Source organism: Chelonia mydas, chromosome 7, assembly GCF_015237465.2.
Source record: "Chelonia mydas isolate rCheMyd1 chromosome 7, rCheMyd1.pri.v2, whole genome shotgun sequence".
Classification (NCBI taxonomy): domain Eukaryota; kingdom Metazoa; phylum Chordata; order Testudines; family Cheloniidae; genus Chelonia; species Chelonia mydas.
In genome coordinates, this window is record NC_057853.1 from 122,313,776 (window position 1) to 122,329,662 (window position 15,887).

The 15,887-nt window shown below is 62.7% G+C and overlaps 2 protein-coding genes across 2 annotated transcripts; one reads left to right on the top strand and one right to left on the bottom strand.

Annotated features, from left to right (window-relative positions):
- Positions 1-524: 524 nt before the first annotated feature.
- Positions 525-8,103, top strand: PGAM1 (phosphoglycerate mutase 1). Its single transcript, XM_037904528.2, has 4 exons — positions 525-988; positions 5,276-5,550; positions 6,714-6,894; positions 7,164-8,103. Exons 1-4 carry the CDS (start codon positions 772-774, stop codon positions 7,331-7,333), a joined length of 843 nt encoding a protein of 280 aa, XP_037760456.2. The 5' UTR covers positions 525-771; the 3' UTR covers positions 7,334-8,103.
- A 1,284-nt stretch (positions 8,104-9,387) lies between these two features.
- On the bottom strand, positions 9,388-15,864 carry EXOSC1 (exosome component 1). Its single transcript, XM_037904529.2, has 8 exons — positions 15,755-15,864; positions 14,756-14,871; positions 13,242-13,316; positions 12,390-12,478; positions 11,984-12,017; positions 10,523-10,573; positions 10,330-10,414; positions 9,388-9,822 (listed from the first exon to the last, which is right to left on the bottom strand). The coding sequence occupies exons 1-8, from the start codon at positions 15,783-15,785 to the stop codon at positions 9,716-9,718; spliced, it is 588 nt and encodes a 195-aa protein (XP_037760457.1). The 5' UTR covers positions 15,786-15,864; the 3' UTR covers positions 9,388-9,715.
- Positions 15,865-15,887: the final 23 nt, after the last annotated feature.

Below are 15,887 nucleotides of genomic sequence, written 5' to 3' on the forward strand. Positions count from 1 at the left end.
TTAACCTGCGGAACTCCTCGCCAGGGGATGTTGGGAAGGCCCAGGCTGTAACAGGGCTCCGAGAAGCACGGGATCAGCCCCGGGAGGACAGTTGGGTGCGTGGCTGAGCCAGGCTGGGCAGGGAGGGTCCCTAGGCTCTGTCTGGGTGGCAGGGGAGGGTCACTGGGTCGCTGCCTGGCTCGGGTCCCTCCGTCTGGGGCACGGGCGGCTGTGGACACAGGACACGATTGGTCTGACCCAGCCTGGGCGGACACCCCCCCACTTGGTATCTCCCGGGGCCCGCTGGGCAGCCTGGGGCTCCCCCTCCCGCCACGTGAGGAGGCTTCGAGTCGGTGAGGGAGGGTGAGAGCTCTGATTGGTTGTTCTGCCCCAGGGAACGGGGCCGTGCAGCGGAGAGCCAATCAGATGGCCGCCCCTTGCTGGCGCGTGGGGATAGGGCGGGCCGCGCCGGCGGTGGGGGCGGGCTGTAGGCCCCAGGGAGATTTCGGCGGCGTCTCTGATCCACACTTTACGGTAACAGTGGCTCGGTGGTAGTGACGTCACGGCAGCTGAAGGTCACGTTGCCCTTCACGTGCGCTCCGTGCTCTTCGTGCTCCCTCGGCGGCCCTCCAGGACGCATGCGCCACAGCGTCTTGTTCACATTGCGCATGCTCCAATTGGCGGCGGGGCTCCGGGGCAATGCTGCGGGCGCAAGGAAGAGCGAGCGCATGCGTCTGACCCTGCTCGCGGGAAAGGCTTGAGGCGCGCGAGCCGCCCTGGGGCCGGACGCGCATGCGTGCCAGGCTCGGGGGCGGGCTCGCGGGCGGGGCGGAGCCTGGCGCAGTGCGGCCCGAGCGCGGCAGTCCCAAGATGGCGGCCTACCGGCTCGTGCTGCTGCGGCACGGCGAGAGCGCCTGGAACCTGGAGAACCGCTTCAGCGGCTGGTACGACGCCGACCTCAGCGCGGCCGGCAGCCAGGAGGCGCAGCGCGGCGGGGAGGCGCTGAGAGGTACGGGCCGGGGGGGCCCGGGAATGGGGGGGCCGGGGGGGAGGGGGGAGCGGTACCGGGTATGGGGGGGGGGCGGTGGCCCTGGGCCGGGGGGGAGGGGGGAGCGGTACCGGGTATGGGGGGGGGGCGGTGGCCCTGGGCCGGGGGGGAGGGGGGAGCGGTACCGGGTATGGGGGGGGGCGGTGGCCCTGGGCCGGGGGGGAGGGGGGGAGCGGTACCGGGTATGGGGGGGGGCGGTGGCCCTGGGCCGGGGGGGAGGGGGGAGCGGTACCGGGTATGGGGGGGGGGCGGTGGCCGGGGGGGAGGGGGGAGGGGTACCGGGTATGGGGGGGGGCGGTGGCCCTGGGCCGGGGGGGAGGGGGGAGCGGTACCGGGTATGGGGGGGGGGGCGGTGGCCCTGGGCCGGGGGGGAGGGGGGAGCGGTACCCGGTATGGGGGGGGCGGTGGCTCTGGGCCCGGGGGGGGAGCGGTACCGGGTATGGGGGGGGCGGTGGCCCTGGGTCCGGGGGGGGGGGGCGGTATGGGGTATGGGAGGAGTCACTGGGGCAGCGAGGCCGGGGGACCGGGACCCGCGGGTGCTGCATGGGGGGTGGCAGCAGCCGAGCCAGAGCCGGAGGGGCAGTGGGAAGAGTGGAGCCCGTCAGCACCCCCCTTCCCCGGTCCACGCTCAGGGTGCCCGGCTCGGCGAGGGGCCACCCCCTGCCTGGGGGTGCTGGGCTTGGCTCCGCCAAAGGCTCGGGCTGGAGGGCCAGCTGGGGGGGCAACGTGGGGAGGGCGCTGCACGCCAAGAGGACCGGGCTCCGGGGTGATCTCGGTGGCATGCCCAACGCAGGCTGTGAGTTCAGGGTGAGTAAAAGGGAGCTGATCCGTTGGCCCTGGTCTCTGCCAGGGCACAGCCTGGCCCCGTTGGGGGGGGCAAGAGCCGGGCGCTATCATGGGGCTGCGCTTTGGCCCCCCAGGCTGTAAAGAATCCTGCCCATAAAGGAGCTGATCAGTCTGGAGTCCTGGCTCCCATTCCCAGCTCTGCCATTGACACGTGTTGTGACTTCCGGCAAGTGTCTCATGTCTCTGCCTCTGACCACCTGCAAAATGGAGTAGGACTTGCCCATCTCCAGGGAGACTGCGGGGCTGGAGGGCAGGGAGGGCCTATGCGTGCCTGTTCTGGCCCTGAGGAGGAGTTAATCCTGGGTGGATGTGCAGCCTGGTCACTGGGAGAGCCCAGCTTCATAAGGATAAAGTGTTTTGAGCCCCTCTGCAATACGGAGCGGAAGGGCTATACGTTATTTCCTTGCACAGCATTTCCCCAGCAGTGTGGTGACCGGTCCCTCCATGCCCCTTCTCTCCCATCCCTCACTTGGGGCTGCAGCGCTGTGCAACCAGCGAGATGCTCTGCTCTGGCAGGCTGCCTTTGCAAGGGCTCCTCTGTCTCGCTCTCCCTGGCGCTGAGTCATTCAGAAGTGGTGCTCCGACGTGCACGTCTCAGCCGTGACTGGGCGCACAGCCCTCCTCTCTCTGGGGAGCAGGGAGAAAGGCTGCAGCAGTAGAGAGACCGAGCGTGCTCTGGCTGTGGGTTACAAGTGCTGGCGCGTTTCCTCCCCACAGCCCTGTGAGGGAAGCAGAGTCATTGACAGGAAATTGCAGGACCTGTCTCATCCCTCTTGCTTGCTAGACTCAAAATGAGACCATAGGCAGCAGAGTGCCTGATTTATTCCTCCTGCAGATGCTACCCGGGTGCAGCAGAATGCGATAGGCGCCGGCCCACCGTACCCGGGGGTGGGACAGAGCTTGGTTTATCTAATCACGTTGCCAGAGTGTGTGAAGCAAAAATGTCCCAGAATAGAAAGTGTCTGGGCAAATCTGTGCTGAAGCCCCTCTGGCAAGTCGCAGCCCGTGCTGGTTCTCACGCAGGTTGGCCACTCTCCCCTGGACACCTGGGACGGGAGGACAACGTGGGCAGTGTGATCCTGGGTGAGAGGAGTTGGGTGCCAGGTGGGGCCCAGCAAGCTGCACTGTGTTGCATAGCCCCCTTCCACCGCACCCTGGAACCCACTCAGCAGCCTTGCGTAACCCTATTGCCCCGTCTCCTCAGAGCCCTAGTCCTCTTCGGCGTGGGGCGTGTTGTGGGCAGGCGCGCTCCAGGGGAGAAGTCGGCCTGGCTTTCGGAGGAGCTGTATTGCCTGCCAGGATGAGGGGATTTCCGAGGCAGTGGTGGAGCCCCCGGGTCCTGTCTGACTCTGGCTGCCGCAGTCAGTGTTCCCTGGAACTCAGTAACCTCCTGCTGTGTGTGGAGCTGTCCTTTGTGCTGGTGCACCACTGCTGGCTGACAGCTCACATGTCTCTGCAAGGGAGGCCCGGCCTGGCGCAGCTGCCAGCAATGCATCATGCTCCCCACCATTGCAGCTGTGTGGCCCGTGTGGGGGTATGGCTCGGGCCTGGGGGTCCTTAGCCACCCACTCAGTGCTGCGTAGGGCCAGAGCTTCGAGATCAGGGGTGGGCAAACTTTTTGGCCCAAGGGCCACATCGGAGTTGCGAAACGGTATGGAGGGCCGTTTATTTAAAACAAATAAAAGGAAGTTCTTCACTCAGCGCACAGTCAACCTGTGGAACTCCTTGCCTGAGGAGATGGTGAAGGCTAGGACTATAACAGGGTTTAAAAGAGAACTGGCTAAATTCATGGAGACTAAGTCCATTAATGGCTATCAGCCAGGATGGGTAAGGAATGGTGTCCCTAGCCTGTGTTCGTCCGAGGGTGGAGATGGATGGCAGGAGAGAGATCACTAGATCATTACCTGTTAGCTTCACTTCCTCTGGGGCACCTGGCATTGGCCACTGATGGCAGACAGGATACTGGGCTGGATGGACCTTTGGTCTGACCGTTCTTATGTAGGGAAGGCTGTGCCTCTGCAAACAGCCTGTCCCCACCCCATCCGCCCCCCTCAGAACCCCTGACCCATCCAACCCCCCTGCTCCTTGTCTCCTGACTGCGGGACCCTGCCCCCTATACAACCCCCCTCCTGACTGCCCTGACCCCTATCCACACCCCCGCCCCCTGACAGGCCCCCGGGACCTCTGACCCACCCAACCCCCCACCCATGCCTTGTCCCCTGACCGCCCCCTCCTGGGATCCCTGTCACAAACTGCCCCCCCCCCCCAGGACCCCACCCCCTATCCAACCCCCCTGCTCCCTGTCATCCCCAACCCCCTGGTACTCCACCCCCTATCCAACCCCCCCATCTCCTGACCGCCCCCCACCCCCGAACCTCTGCCCCATCCAACCCCCACCCCCTGACTGCCCCTGAGGACTTCCTGTCCCTTATCCAACCCCCCCACCCCCTTACCATGCTGCTCAGAGCGGCAGGACAGGCTTATTTGAAAGCCCCTGCGGGGGAGGGGCCGGGGGCGAGCTTCCCTGGCTGGGAGCTATGGGGCTGGGCAGGATGGTCCCGCAGGCCGTAGTTTGCCCACTTCTGTTGTAGATGCTCTCATGTTGCTGAGATGGATTCAGGCCAGTGATAGAGCCCCTCTGGTCGGGGAGGGGGCTCTCAGAGCCCTCTTCTCCTCCCGTCCTGCCCTATGATCCTGCAGCTCTCCCCGCGTGCTCCCCAGAGCTTTGGAGAGGAAGCAGATGCTGCCCAGGATCTCCACCCCACTGAGGTTACATAAGCATCCTGTCTTTCCACTTCAGTGAGCTGAGCTGCTTTGTGATTGGTAGGCACAGCTTGGCCAGGCTGTGGAAGGGGGGCCAGTTTGTGGAGGGGGCACGTTCGCCCTTGTCAGGCACTGGGGAGAGCAGAGGATCTGCAGCTTAAAGCCCTTCTGGGGCAAAATATTCCCTTTCTGTGGTACCCTGCGACTCGCAGGCTGGTCCATCGGGTTACGCCATGTGCTCAGTCTGAGGACAAATCAATGCTGGCCTCTGAGACCGGATGACAGGAGCTAATGTGACCTCCCAGACCTGATGCTGTGGGTGGAACCGATTCACTGCCGGTGGGCGAAGCCCATACCTCATTACCTCTGGTCGAATCCCAAGTGCTTTGGGGGCCTGCTGGGGCTGGGCATAAAGTAGCGGCTGTAGGCAGTGGCGCCCCGGAAAGGCTAGGGCCAGGGAGTTCTGGGGGCCAGTGCGGTCTCTGGTGGTGGGGAGATACAGCCTGCCATCAGAGCTTGGCTTGTTGGACTAAAAGAGGGAAGTGCTCCCAGTGTGAGACTCCTGCATCTGCTCCCTCCCCTCGTTTGCATTTCGTGGGTGCTGTGTGCTGATGGCCTTGGGGTTCTGATCCCTTCCAGATGCTGGCTACGAGTTCGACATCTGTTTCACCTCTGTCCAGAAGCGGGCAATCCGCACTCTCTGGATAGTGCTGGATGCCATCGACCAGATGTGGCTGCCTGTGGTGAGGACCTGGCGCCTCAATGAAAGGCACTACGGTGGCCTGACGGGTCTCAACAAGGCTGAGACAGCTGCTAAGCATGGGGAGGCCCAGGTGAAGATCTGGAGGCGTTCCTTTGATGTCCCACCACCTCCCATGGAACCAGACCACCCTTTCTACAGCACCATCAGCAAGGTAAGGTGGGCCCTTGCAGCTCTGCCTTCTCCCTCTCCCCACAACAGCCGAATGGGGGGCCTCTGAGCTGGGGAGAAGGTTGGCTGGCACGAGGGTCGCCGTTTTGTGGGATCCTGTGTGAATGGGGGGAGGGGGTGCTACTGCATAGTTCTAACAGGAGCTGGGCCACATTTTTGGGGTAAATACTTTATTTGCTGAAAAATGCAGTTTTGACCCAAAACTGCACAGAGATTTGGCAAATCGGGTTGCCCAAAAGAACTATGTGGGTTGAAACGTAGATAGTTTGGCTTCTTTCAGAGGGGAAGCAACATAGGGACGAAATGCTTCGTTTGACCCAAAACAATTTTCAGTTTGTCGTTTTGGCAAAAAAACCCAATAATTGTCGTTTCAGGACAACCCAAAATGAAATCTTTTCCCAGTTCAGTGGTCAAACCAGACAGTCAGTCCTTGGCCCAGCACCCGTCCTCTTCCCGTGGCTCCTGGTCTCCCAGCCTAGGGCTGGGGTGGAGGTGCACTTGGCATGGCCCTGGGCGCCTCTTCCCCCATTGTGGTCTCTGGCATGCAGCTCTGCCCTGACTCCATGTCACCAGTAACTGTAAAGATCTCCGAAGCCAGCAGTGTGCACTGCTGGCTGGTCTTGGTCTCTGCTCGCTGTCCTGTCCCAAGGGAAGATACTGACTCCACTAGGCATTACACAAGCAGGGGCTGGGAGCCTGTTATTCGTTAGTCCTGTGTAGCTCCCTGGGGTGTTTGCTCTGCAGTGAAACCCTGCCCTAGATAGGGGTCTGCAGTCCCCAGAACCCAGCTGACAGGTGAACAAATGTCTACTAGCCACGGGAAACGCACAGGAATCCAGGTGAGCCTCAGGAACTAGAAAAGCCTTCCTGGCCTAAGCGTACTCTGGGTCTGGGTCACTCTGTAACGGGCTTGTTTGCTCTGCAGAGCTGGGTTGCCCCCCTCCCCCCAATAACCCTGTGGGGACGCAGACCAGGACAGCAGAGTGGTGGGTGGAGTTCCCTGCAGGAACTCCTGGTTCCAGGGCATGAACTGTAGAAGTGACCACATCGACGGGGGTAACTCACCATGAGCCCAAAGCACTTCACTAGCTAGGCATTGCTACCTGTGTCCATGGCGACTGAGGGCTGTTGGTGGTTGTTCCCCAGGACCGTCGTTATGCCGACCTGACCGAGGACCAACTGCCGACCTGCGAGAGCCTGAAGGACACCATTGCCCGGGCCCTGCCCTTCTGGAATGAAGAGATTGTCCCCCAGATCAAGGAGGGCAAGCGAGTTCTCGTTGCTGCCCATGGCAATAGCCTGCGAGGGATTGTTAAGCACCTGGATGGTATGGCAGACTCATGCCCTCAGTTGCCTGCAAATCAGTGGGTCTATGGGCTGGCTTGGCCCCAAGCTCAGCAAGGTGTCAACTCAGTCCTGGGCCCACCCCTTCTCCCCCCCAGCGACCCTCTCCCGAAGTGCTAACCTGGGGGCTGTTGCTGGGACTGAGCTCCCTGCTGCTGTCGCAGCCCCTGGGGTGGGCAGCGCCCTGCTGAAGGAGCAAGTGTGGGGCTTGGTGCGGGGTGCTCGGTGGGTGACTGTACCTTGTGTTCGCAGGCATGTCTGAAGAGGCCATCATGGAGCTCAACCTGCCCACTGGCATCCCCATCGTCTACGAGCTGGACAAGAACCTGAAGCCCATCAAGCCCATGCAGTTCCTGGGGGATGAGGAGACGGTCCGCAAGGCCATGGAGGCTGTGGCGGCTCAGGGCAAAGCCAAGAAGTGAAGGCAGGTAGTGGAGGCTTGTGAGCAGTAGATGAGCCCCCTTCCTACCCCTCCCCTGCACACACTGCCCACAGCCATAAGAACCGAGTACAGAGCCAGCTCCCTGGGACCTGCATCCCTCTGTAGACAACCCTGCAAACCCACAGGCCAGCTAGAGCCTCTCCTCAAAGATGGGGGAAGCCCAATGGCCATAGCCAGGCGGTAACCACCTCTGCCAGGCTCCAGCGAACCCTGGGCTGGACCAGTGACTCTGTAAGGTATTGGCCAACCCAAGTGTTCCCTAGACAGTCACCCAGGGCCTTCCTAGCTGTGCTTGACCTCACTGGGAGCTCTTGTCATTGTCATGAGTTTTACTGTTGCTTGCTGTAGTCATTCCAGGTGTGTGAGCATGGACCAGGGAGGAGAGGTGTGAGTCAGGGACCAGTCTTGCTCTCACATGCCCCTGGGGGGTTTGGGGTGCAGGCCCCTGTAGCTGTGTTCTCGGTATGTGGGAGTGTGCTAGCCAGTGACTGTAGCTCTCCAGGGGTAGCTCGTTAATTTATTGCCTTCAAACCACAGACTGGGGAGGGGGTGCAGCTAGTGTCTGCCCTGCCCTCTAGAACTTCTGCTGCCACAGCTGCCCCCCACCTGCTGCGTAGTGCTCGTGAAGCACTGCTGCTGTATGTTAGCCCTGCGCTCGTCTACCTGGCCCTGGCCTCGCACTGGGTCTAGTGCACCTGTCCAACAATAGCGGTTGTCTCGTTAAGTACAATAAAGGAGTGATGTGCAATAGCCCCTGTGTCTGTCTCTCATCCCTTGGCAGGGCCCTGCAATGATGAAACTGGGGCGAGTATGGGCATGCAGGCTCCCTGGGCACTCTGACACCAGGTACACACGCGCACAGGCTAGGCCCTTTGTCTATCCCAACTGGGCCTTGGGACCTTAAAGGGTCCATTTCCCTTTCCTCCACCTCCAGCCATGGCACAAAGTCGATCTCCCTTTCCCTTGGGCACAATCCCTCCAGCTGCTCCTGGAGCCCAGACCCTTGGAACACTTGCTGGAAAGGAGCCGGCCCTGCTACACTGCTGATGACAAAAGAGCAGGAGGACTGCTCATGGCTGGGCCTGCCCTGATCCACACCGCCCCTGCCAGGGCAGCAGCAGCGTTCTCACAGCGGTGCTCGCTAGTGGGCCTCTGAGCTGTGACTACTGCAGCCTGCCCTGCATTGCTGCCATGGTGGAGCTGGGTAGCTAGGAGGCTGCCTTGAAGAGCTAGCACAGAAGAGGGCTCCCGCAATGCCTCGGCTTTCCCTGGCGTGGCACCGTGGCTGTGACAGGTGCCCAGGCCATGTGCCACGGGAACACCCTGTGCAGGACCCACTCTGGTAGGCTTCCCCTTCCCCCCCAATCAATTACATGGGGATAGTGGGACCCAAGGGCTGGGAAGCTTAGAGGAAATTTAAGGGGTCATGAAAACTGACTTTAGAGCAGGGGTTCTAAAACTGGGGGTCAGGAGCTGTCAGCCTCCACCCCAAACCCTGCTTTGCCTCCAGCATTTATAATGGTGTTAAATATATTTAATTTTTACAGGGTTACCAGTACAAAGTTTGAGAACCACTGCTTTAGAGAACAAGAGTGATTGTCAGACACCCCTTTCTCAGGAGCAGTGTGAGGACTGCAGCATTAGAGGGGGCAATCCTCCCTTGTCTGGGCCCTGGCTGTTTGCCCACCCCCCTGAGGCCAGTCCCACCCTAGGGCCAGTTATTGAGTCTGGCCTCTTGCTCTGGGACAGTGCACTCCTTCCTGCAGAAGTGCCACGGGGGAAGCCAAGGCTGGGCAGCAGGGGCAGCACCCTAGAGTGGTTCCATTTAAGCCTGGGGGTCAAGTCCAGCACCAAGTGGCACAGGGGCCCATACCAGGGGTTGGTTGTGCTGGCTCTCCAGTGCCCGTTCCTGAACAGAGCAGCTGTCTGTGCAGTGCCCAGGCAGCAGCAGGAGATGCCAGCTTGTGGGCATGGCCACGCAGCACCTACAGTCAGCCCAGCAGTACCCTCACCAGCATGACAGGAGCCTAGAGCCCTACAGGAAAACATTTATTGTTCATGGCACAGCAGTTTAGAAACTTAACTGGAGAACAGGGCCCTGGCCCCAGGGGGGGTGCCACTTGCAGAAGGAAAGAGGGGACCCTGATCCCCCCACACGAGCCTTAACACAATCCAAAATCCAGTGGCTGCTCCAGCAGGTGCAGGCTGCATGCACTGGTGCCCTGCCCTGCAGCGGGTCAAGCCCCAGCTCACTGGCCTGTGGGGGTTACTCAAGGCTCTGGTTAAGGGATGACAGCAGAGGCAGGCTGGCTGCCTGCAGCCCCCATGTCAAGGCTCAAAGCTGGCGGCTCAAGATGGCCAGCTAGGTCTGCAGGAACTCCGGCTGCACTCGGGCCACCTTGCGGAGCTCCTTGGAGTGTGTCCTGGGGCACTGCATCTCACACCAGCTGATCGGCACCATCTGTGCCCCTAGAGCCAAGAACAACAGGTCACTGTCCAGCTTCCCCAAGGGCTGGGATGTGCCTGCTGCAGCTCCCTGCTCGGGCCAGCCTGTCCAGCGGGGAGGGGCTTGGACTAAGGAACGTTTCAAGCCCCCATGGGACTGCAGCTCCCTCTGGGGAGAGTCCACATGGCCCTCTGCCAGCGCCTCCTCCCAAGGGACCACAGTGCTGTATAGTGCATCACCCAGGCTCCCCTCCCCCCTGGCTGGAGAAGAACGGAGGGGCCTGCTGAGGCAAAGGCAGGGTTATTAGCAACAGAACCCAGGAATCCTGGCTCCCGGTCCCTCACTAACCCTGAGAGAACAAAGCCATTACCCACTGCGCTGTCAACTCCCAGGCTTTGAGCGTTAACACCCAGGACAGGGTCTTGATGCTCATTCCTCCCCGACAGGGGAGGCCCAGGGGTAGCAGGGACTTGGAGGCGAGGCTGCTGGCCAGCTCTCCCTGCCAGGCCTGGGGAGCCAGCAACTCTTACCTGCTTCACTGTGAGCCACCACCACGCCCAGCTCATTCTCCGCTGTGCTCAGCAAGTAGTTGGACTGCATGTCCCCCAGGGAGATCTAGGCACAGGCAGGTTAAGGGAAAAGGCTCCAGGGCTGGGCTGGAAAAGCCCAGCTGGCTACTCCCCTCCGTGCCCCACCCCACCTCACCCCTGCAGGGAAGGATACCACTTTGGCCAGGACTATGTCTCCAGGACGGAAACTCTTGTAAACTTCCACCTGCCAGAGAGAACACAAGGCGCAGGGAGGGGGGCAGGAGAAGTCAGTTCAAGCAGGAGAGCAGCTTTGGCCTGGACCAAGGCCAGTCCCCTTTGCAGAGAGGAGTCCCACAGCCACATCCAGCGAGTCCCATTACCTTGATACAGCCCCATATCAGTGGCCACAGGCAGCATGGCTCACAGCCCTGTGGGCACAGACCCCCCCAAACACTGCACCCTGCTCAGCCTGACCTGGAGGGGGGCTTCCTTCAGAGATCGGGGGGAGACCCCGAGCTCAGCAAATCCCCCTCCCCAAGGGAGCCTGAGCAGGCTGGGGTATGAATGCGACGAGCCATGCCAGGGGCGTGGGGTTACGGCTGCAGACACGGGGAGGTGAGTGGGGTGAGCTATGCTGGGGGAGTTACAGCTGCACACGCGGGAGGTGAGTGGGACAAGCCATATGGGGTGGGGTGTTACGGCTGCAGACACAGGAGGGGAGTGGGGTGAGCTATGCTGGGGGAGTTACAGGTGCACACGCGGGAGGTGAGTGGGGCAAGCCATATGGGGTGGGGTGTTACGGCTGCAGACACAGGAGGGGAGTGGGGCGAGCCATGCCAGGGGGGTGGGGTTACGGCTGCAGACACGGCGAGGTGAGTGGGGTGAGATATGCTGGGGGCAGTTACAGCTGCACATGCGGGAGGTGAGTGGGGCAAGCCGTATGGGGTGGGGTGTTACAGCTGCAGACACAGGGGGGGAGTGGGGCGAGCCATGCCAGGGGGGTGGGGTTACGGCTGCAGACACAGGAGGGGAGTGAGGCGAGCCATGCTGGGGGAGAGGGCTGCACGCACAAGGAGGTGAGTGGGGCAAGCCGTATGGGGTGGGGTGTTACGGCTGCAGACACAGGAGGTGAGTGGGGCGACCCATGCTGGGGGGGTGGGGTTACGGCTGCAGACACGGGGAGGTGAGTGGGGTGAGATATGCTGGGGGCAGTTACAGCTGCACACGCGGGAGGTGAGTGGGGCAAGCCGTATGGGGTGGGGTGTTACGGCTGCAGACACAGGAGGTGAGTGGGGCGAGCCATGCCAGGGGGGTGGGGTTACGGCTGCAGACACAGGGAGGTGAGTGGGGTGAGCTATGCTGGGGGAGTTACAGCTGCACACGCGGGAGGTGAGTGGGGCAAGCCGTATGGGGTGGGGTGTTACGGCTGCAGACACAGGAGGTGAGTGGGGCGACCCATGCTGGGGGGGTGGGGTTACGGCTGCAGACACAGGAGGGGAGTGAGGCGAGCCATGCTGGGGGAGAGGGCTGCACGCACAAGGAGGTGAGTGGGGCGACCCATGCTGGGGGGGTGGGGTTATGGCTGCACGTGCGGGGAGGGTAGATGTCAGCTGCCACGCTGGGCAGTAACAGAAGCAGGCAGCACCTGACTGACCTTGTCTTTCTCTGTGGCTCGAATGTCTTCTCTCCTGTAAGGAGACAGAGGGATCCTAGTACTGGGGCGGGCAGACAGGCCCACTCCCACTGGGCAGCAGGGCCCAGGGCTACTCCCACCTTTTGAGACCCAGCAGTAACTGCCCCAAAAGGACTTATCCGTCCCCTGCCTGCCCCTCATTCTCGGGCAGGCTGTTCCCCAGGCTGGCAGGAGGGCCTAGGACACTGCCTGGCACTGGGCGGAAGGCATTAGCCTGCAGGGGCCAGTCATTGGATAAGGCAGCACTGGGATTACAGACACGAGGCCCCATCTGAGCTGGCCCCACTCCCCTTACTTCGGGGAGGGGGGCAGCACCAGCAGGAACCCAACCCTCCCCCAGGGAAGGGCCGACGAGGCCAGGCCCTACCGTATGGTGCCTCGGAAGGCGGATTTCAGCGGTGTGGAGCCGATGTACAGGATGTGCACCTTGGCAAAGCGGGAGTTAATGCTGCACACCTGTGGGGAGAGAGTCTGGCGTGAACCCTGGGCTGAGCGCTGCCCCCAGAGGTGCCCATGTACTGGGCAGTGAGACCAGCAGGGACGGGCCCCTCCCAGATCGACTCTAGGGGACCTAATGCCACCCCTGCTTCTCCTGCCAGTTGACTCTCCTTCCTGCTCCCAGGGGAGTCACTGCCACAGCAGGGTGGGGCACTCCATGCCAGGCAGACCCCGCTCCCCCTAGACAGCACCCCATTCCCCTCCAGCCTGGCACAGGAGCCAAGTACTCCAGGATGTAATGTCTGCCCCGCAGCCCTGGTGACAAAGGCCTCCACCTCTTCCCCAGAGCAGGGCCAGCCTGGTGGAAAACAGGAATTCAGCCTCCATGGCCCGCACCCTCCTTGGGCTCTAGGCTGACGGTGCCAATGCCAGAGATGGGGGGTCCACCATGCTGACACCTGCCCCACCAGACAAGGAGACGAGAGTCAGCAGCTTGTGGCACCCGGAGCCAGAGCAGTGTGGTCTGGTTGGAACTGGTGCTGTACAGCCAAGAGGCTCCCTTCCACTCCCAGACCCGGCCCAGCCTGCCAGCCCCTTGGGAGAAGGCTGGCACACAGGCAGAGAGGGCAAGGTTTGTAAAACTTTCCGGTCGTTACTTGGGCATCTATTGCAGAGGACTCCTGCCCTTCCCCCTACCCAAAGCGCTCTCCTTCTCACCCCAGACGTGGCGCCCCTGTGGTGAGACAGACCCCGCAGGCCTGGCGGGTTCAGCTGCTTTTACCTTGCACGTCACAATGGCCCCTACATCGGGCAGGAGCTGGGACTCGGCATCTCTCACCACAGACACCACCGGCAGCTGCATGGGCGCAGAGAGAAGAGCCTCCGGTTAGCCCAGTGCCTGGCACGAGGATCTCCCACCTCCTATGGAGCCAGCGACTGGCACATGCCACATCCACCAGGCCCGGCTCGGCCAAGGGGCTTAGCCAGTCCAGACCGTCAGCCCCCACAGCCCCATGTAGGCTGAGCACTAGTTTTGTCCCCACATACTTGAGTTATTTGTTTATATTCATGGGCGGCGGGTATAATAGGCGGGTACTGCCGCAGCACCGCCGGTTGCAGGGTTTGGGCTTGTGGCTCAGGGGCGCAGAGGGTCTCGTGGCTCCAGCCATGGGCGGAGCTGGGGGCTAACCTTCCCAGAGTAGGGTTCCACCCGCCAGCCATGTTTGTATTCATCCTTTGGAATCTGACCTAGTTTCCACTTTTTGTAGGACTCTTATTTTTGAGTTTTAGATCATGAAGATCTCCTGGTTAAGCCAGGGTGGTCTCTGGCCAGACTTCCTGTCTTTCCTACGCAGTGGGATAGTTTGCTCTTTTGCCCTTAATAATGTCGCTTTGAAAAACTGCCAACTGTCTTCTATTGTTTTTCCCCTTAGACTTGCTTCCCCTGGGGTTTTACTTACCAACTCCCTTGAGTTTGCTGAGTCTCCCTTCTTGAAATCCATTGTCTTTATTTTATTGTTCTCCCTCCTACCATTCCTTAGAATCTCATCATTTCATGATCACTTTCACCCAAGCTGCCTTCCACTTTCAAATTCTCAACCAGTTCCTCCCTATTTGTCAAAATCAAACCTAGAACAGCCTCTCCCCTAGTAGCTGTCTCCACCTTCTGAAATAAAAAATTGTCTCCAACACATTCCAAGAACTTGTTGGAGATTCTGTGCCCCGCTGTGTTGTTTTTCCCAGCAGATGTCTGGGTGTTGAAGTCCCCCATCACCACCAAGTCCCGGGCTTTGGATGATTTTGTTAGTTGTTTAAAAAAAGCCTCACCCACCTCTTCTTCCTGGCTAGCTGGTCTGTAGTAGACCCCGACCATGACATCACCCTTGGTTTGTGCCCCTCGTGTCCTTACCCAGAGCCTCTCAGCAAGTCTGTCTCCTGCTCCCATCTCAACCTCAGTCCAAGTGTGTAGGTTTCTAATATCTGTGGCAACGTCTCCTCCCTTTTCCCTGCCTGTCCTTCCTCAGCACGCTGTACCCCAATATCCCAGCCTTGCCCATCACCCCGCCAAGGGCAGCTCTCCCCGCTGGGCAGGCCGGGGACGGCTGCTGGGGTCTTCGGGGGGGTTTCACTCACGGGGGTTCCCTGGGCCAGGGAGGGGAACGGGGCCGAGGGGGGCTGGGCACACCCCAGGCACCGGCAGCCTCCCAGTGCAGCTGCGAGGGAGTCTCCCCAGGCCCGAGGCTTATTCCGCCCCCCCGGGCCCGAGCCCAGCCCCAGCCCCCCGGCCCCCCTCACCGCTCCGTCCTCGCTCGTCTTCGCCAGGCAGCCGGCCAGGGCGGCGCACACGTAGCCGTGCCGGGTGTAGGTCCCGCTGCCCGCCGTGCCCTCCTCCAGGTTGCAGAGCCGCTCGCCTAGGGACAGCCCGCGTCAGGCCCGCCCAGCCGGGGGGTGTTGGGGGGGACCCAGCCGGCTCCGGGGGGGGGCAGGGACCGAGTGGGGGGCTCTGGGGGGAGGGGGGACCAGCCGGCCTGGGGGGGCAGGGACGGAGCGGGTGGGGTCTGGGGGGACCCAGCCGGCCCCCGGGGGGGGCAGGGACCGAGCGGGGGGGGGCTCTGGGGGGACCCAGCCAGCCCCGGGGGGGGGCAGGGTCTGGGGGGACCCAGCCGGCCCCGGGGGGGGGCAGGGACCGAGTGGGGGGCTCTGGGGGGAGGGGGGACCAGCCGGCCTGGGGGGGGCAGGGACGGAGCGGGGGGGTCTGGGGGGACCCAGCCGGCCCCGGGGGGGCAGGGACCGAGCGGGAGGGGGTGTCGGGGGGGACCCAGCCGGCCCCGGGGGGGGGCAGGGACCGAGTGGGGGGCTCTGGGGGGAGGGGGGACCAGCCGGCCTGGGGGGGGCAGGGACGGAGCGGGGGGGTCTGGGGGGACCCAGCCGGCCTGGGGGGGGCAGGGACGGAGCGGGGGGGTCTGGGGGGACCCAGCCGGCCCCCGGGGGGGCAGGGACCGAGCGGGGGGGGGCTCTGGGGGGACCCAGCCGGCCCCCGGGGGGGGGGCAGGGACCGAGCGGGAGGGGGTGTCGGGGGGGACCCAGCCGGCCCCGGGGGGGGCAGGGACCGAGCGGGGGGGGGGGTCTGGGGGGACCCAGCCGGCCCCGGGGGGGGCAGGGACCGAGCGGGGGGAGTCTGAGGGGAGGGGGGACAGGTCGGGGGGGTCAGTGACCGGTCGGGGGGGCCGGCCCGCGGGGTGAAGGGGGCACGGAGCGGGCGGGGGAGGGGGGAGCCAACCCCCCCCCACTCACCGGGGACGCAGTACCGCACCGGCGGGGCCATGCCTGCCGCTCTGCGACGCTCCCCGAGAAAGCCGTTTTCCCATTGGCCCCGGCTAGAAGGGGCGGTTGTAAGCGACGGTGCTATTGGCCTGCTCTCCCACGT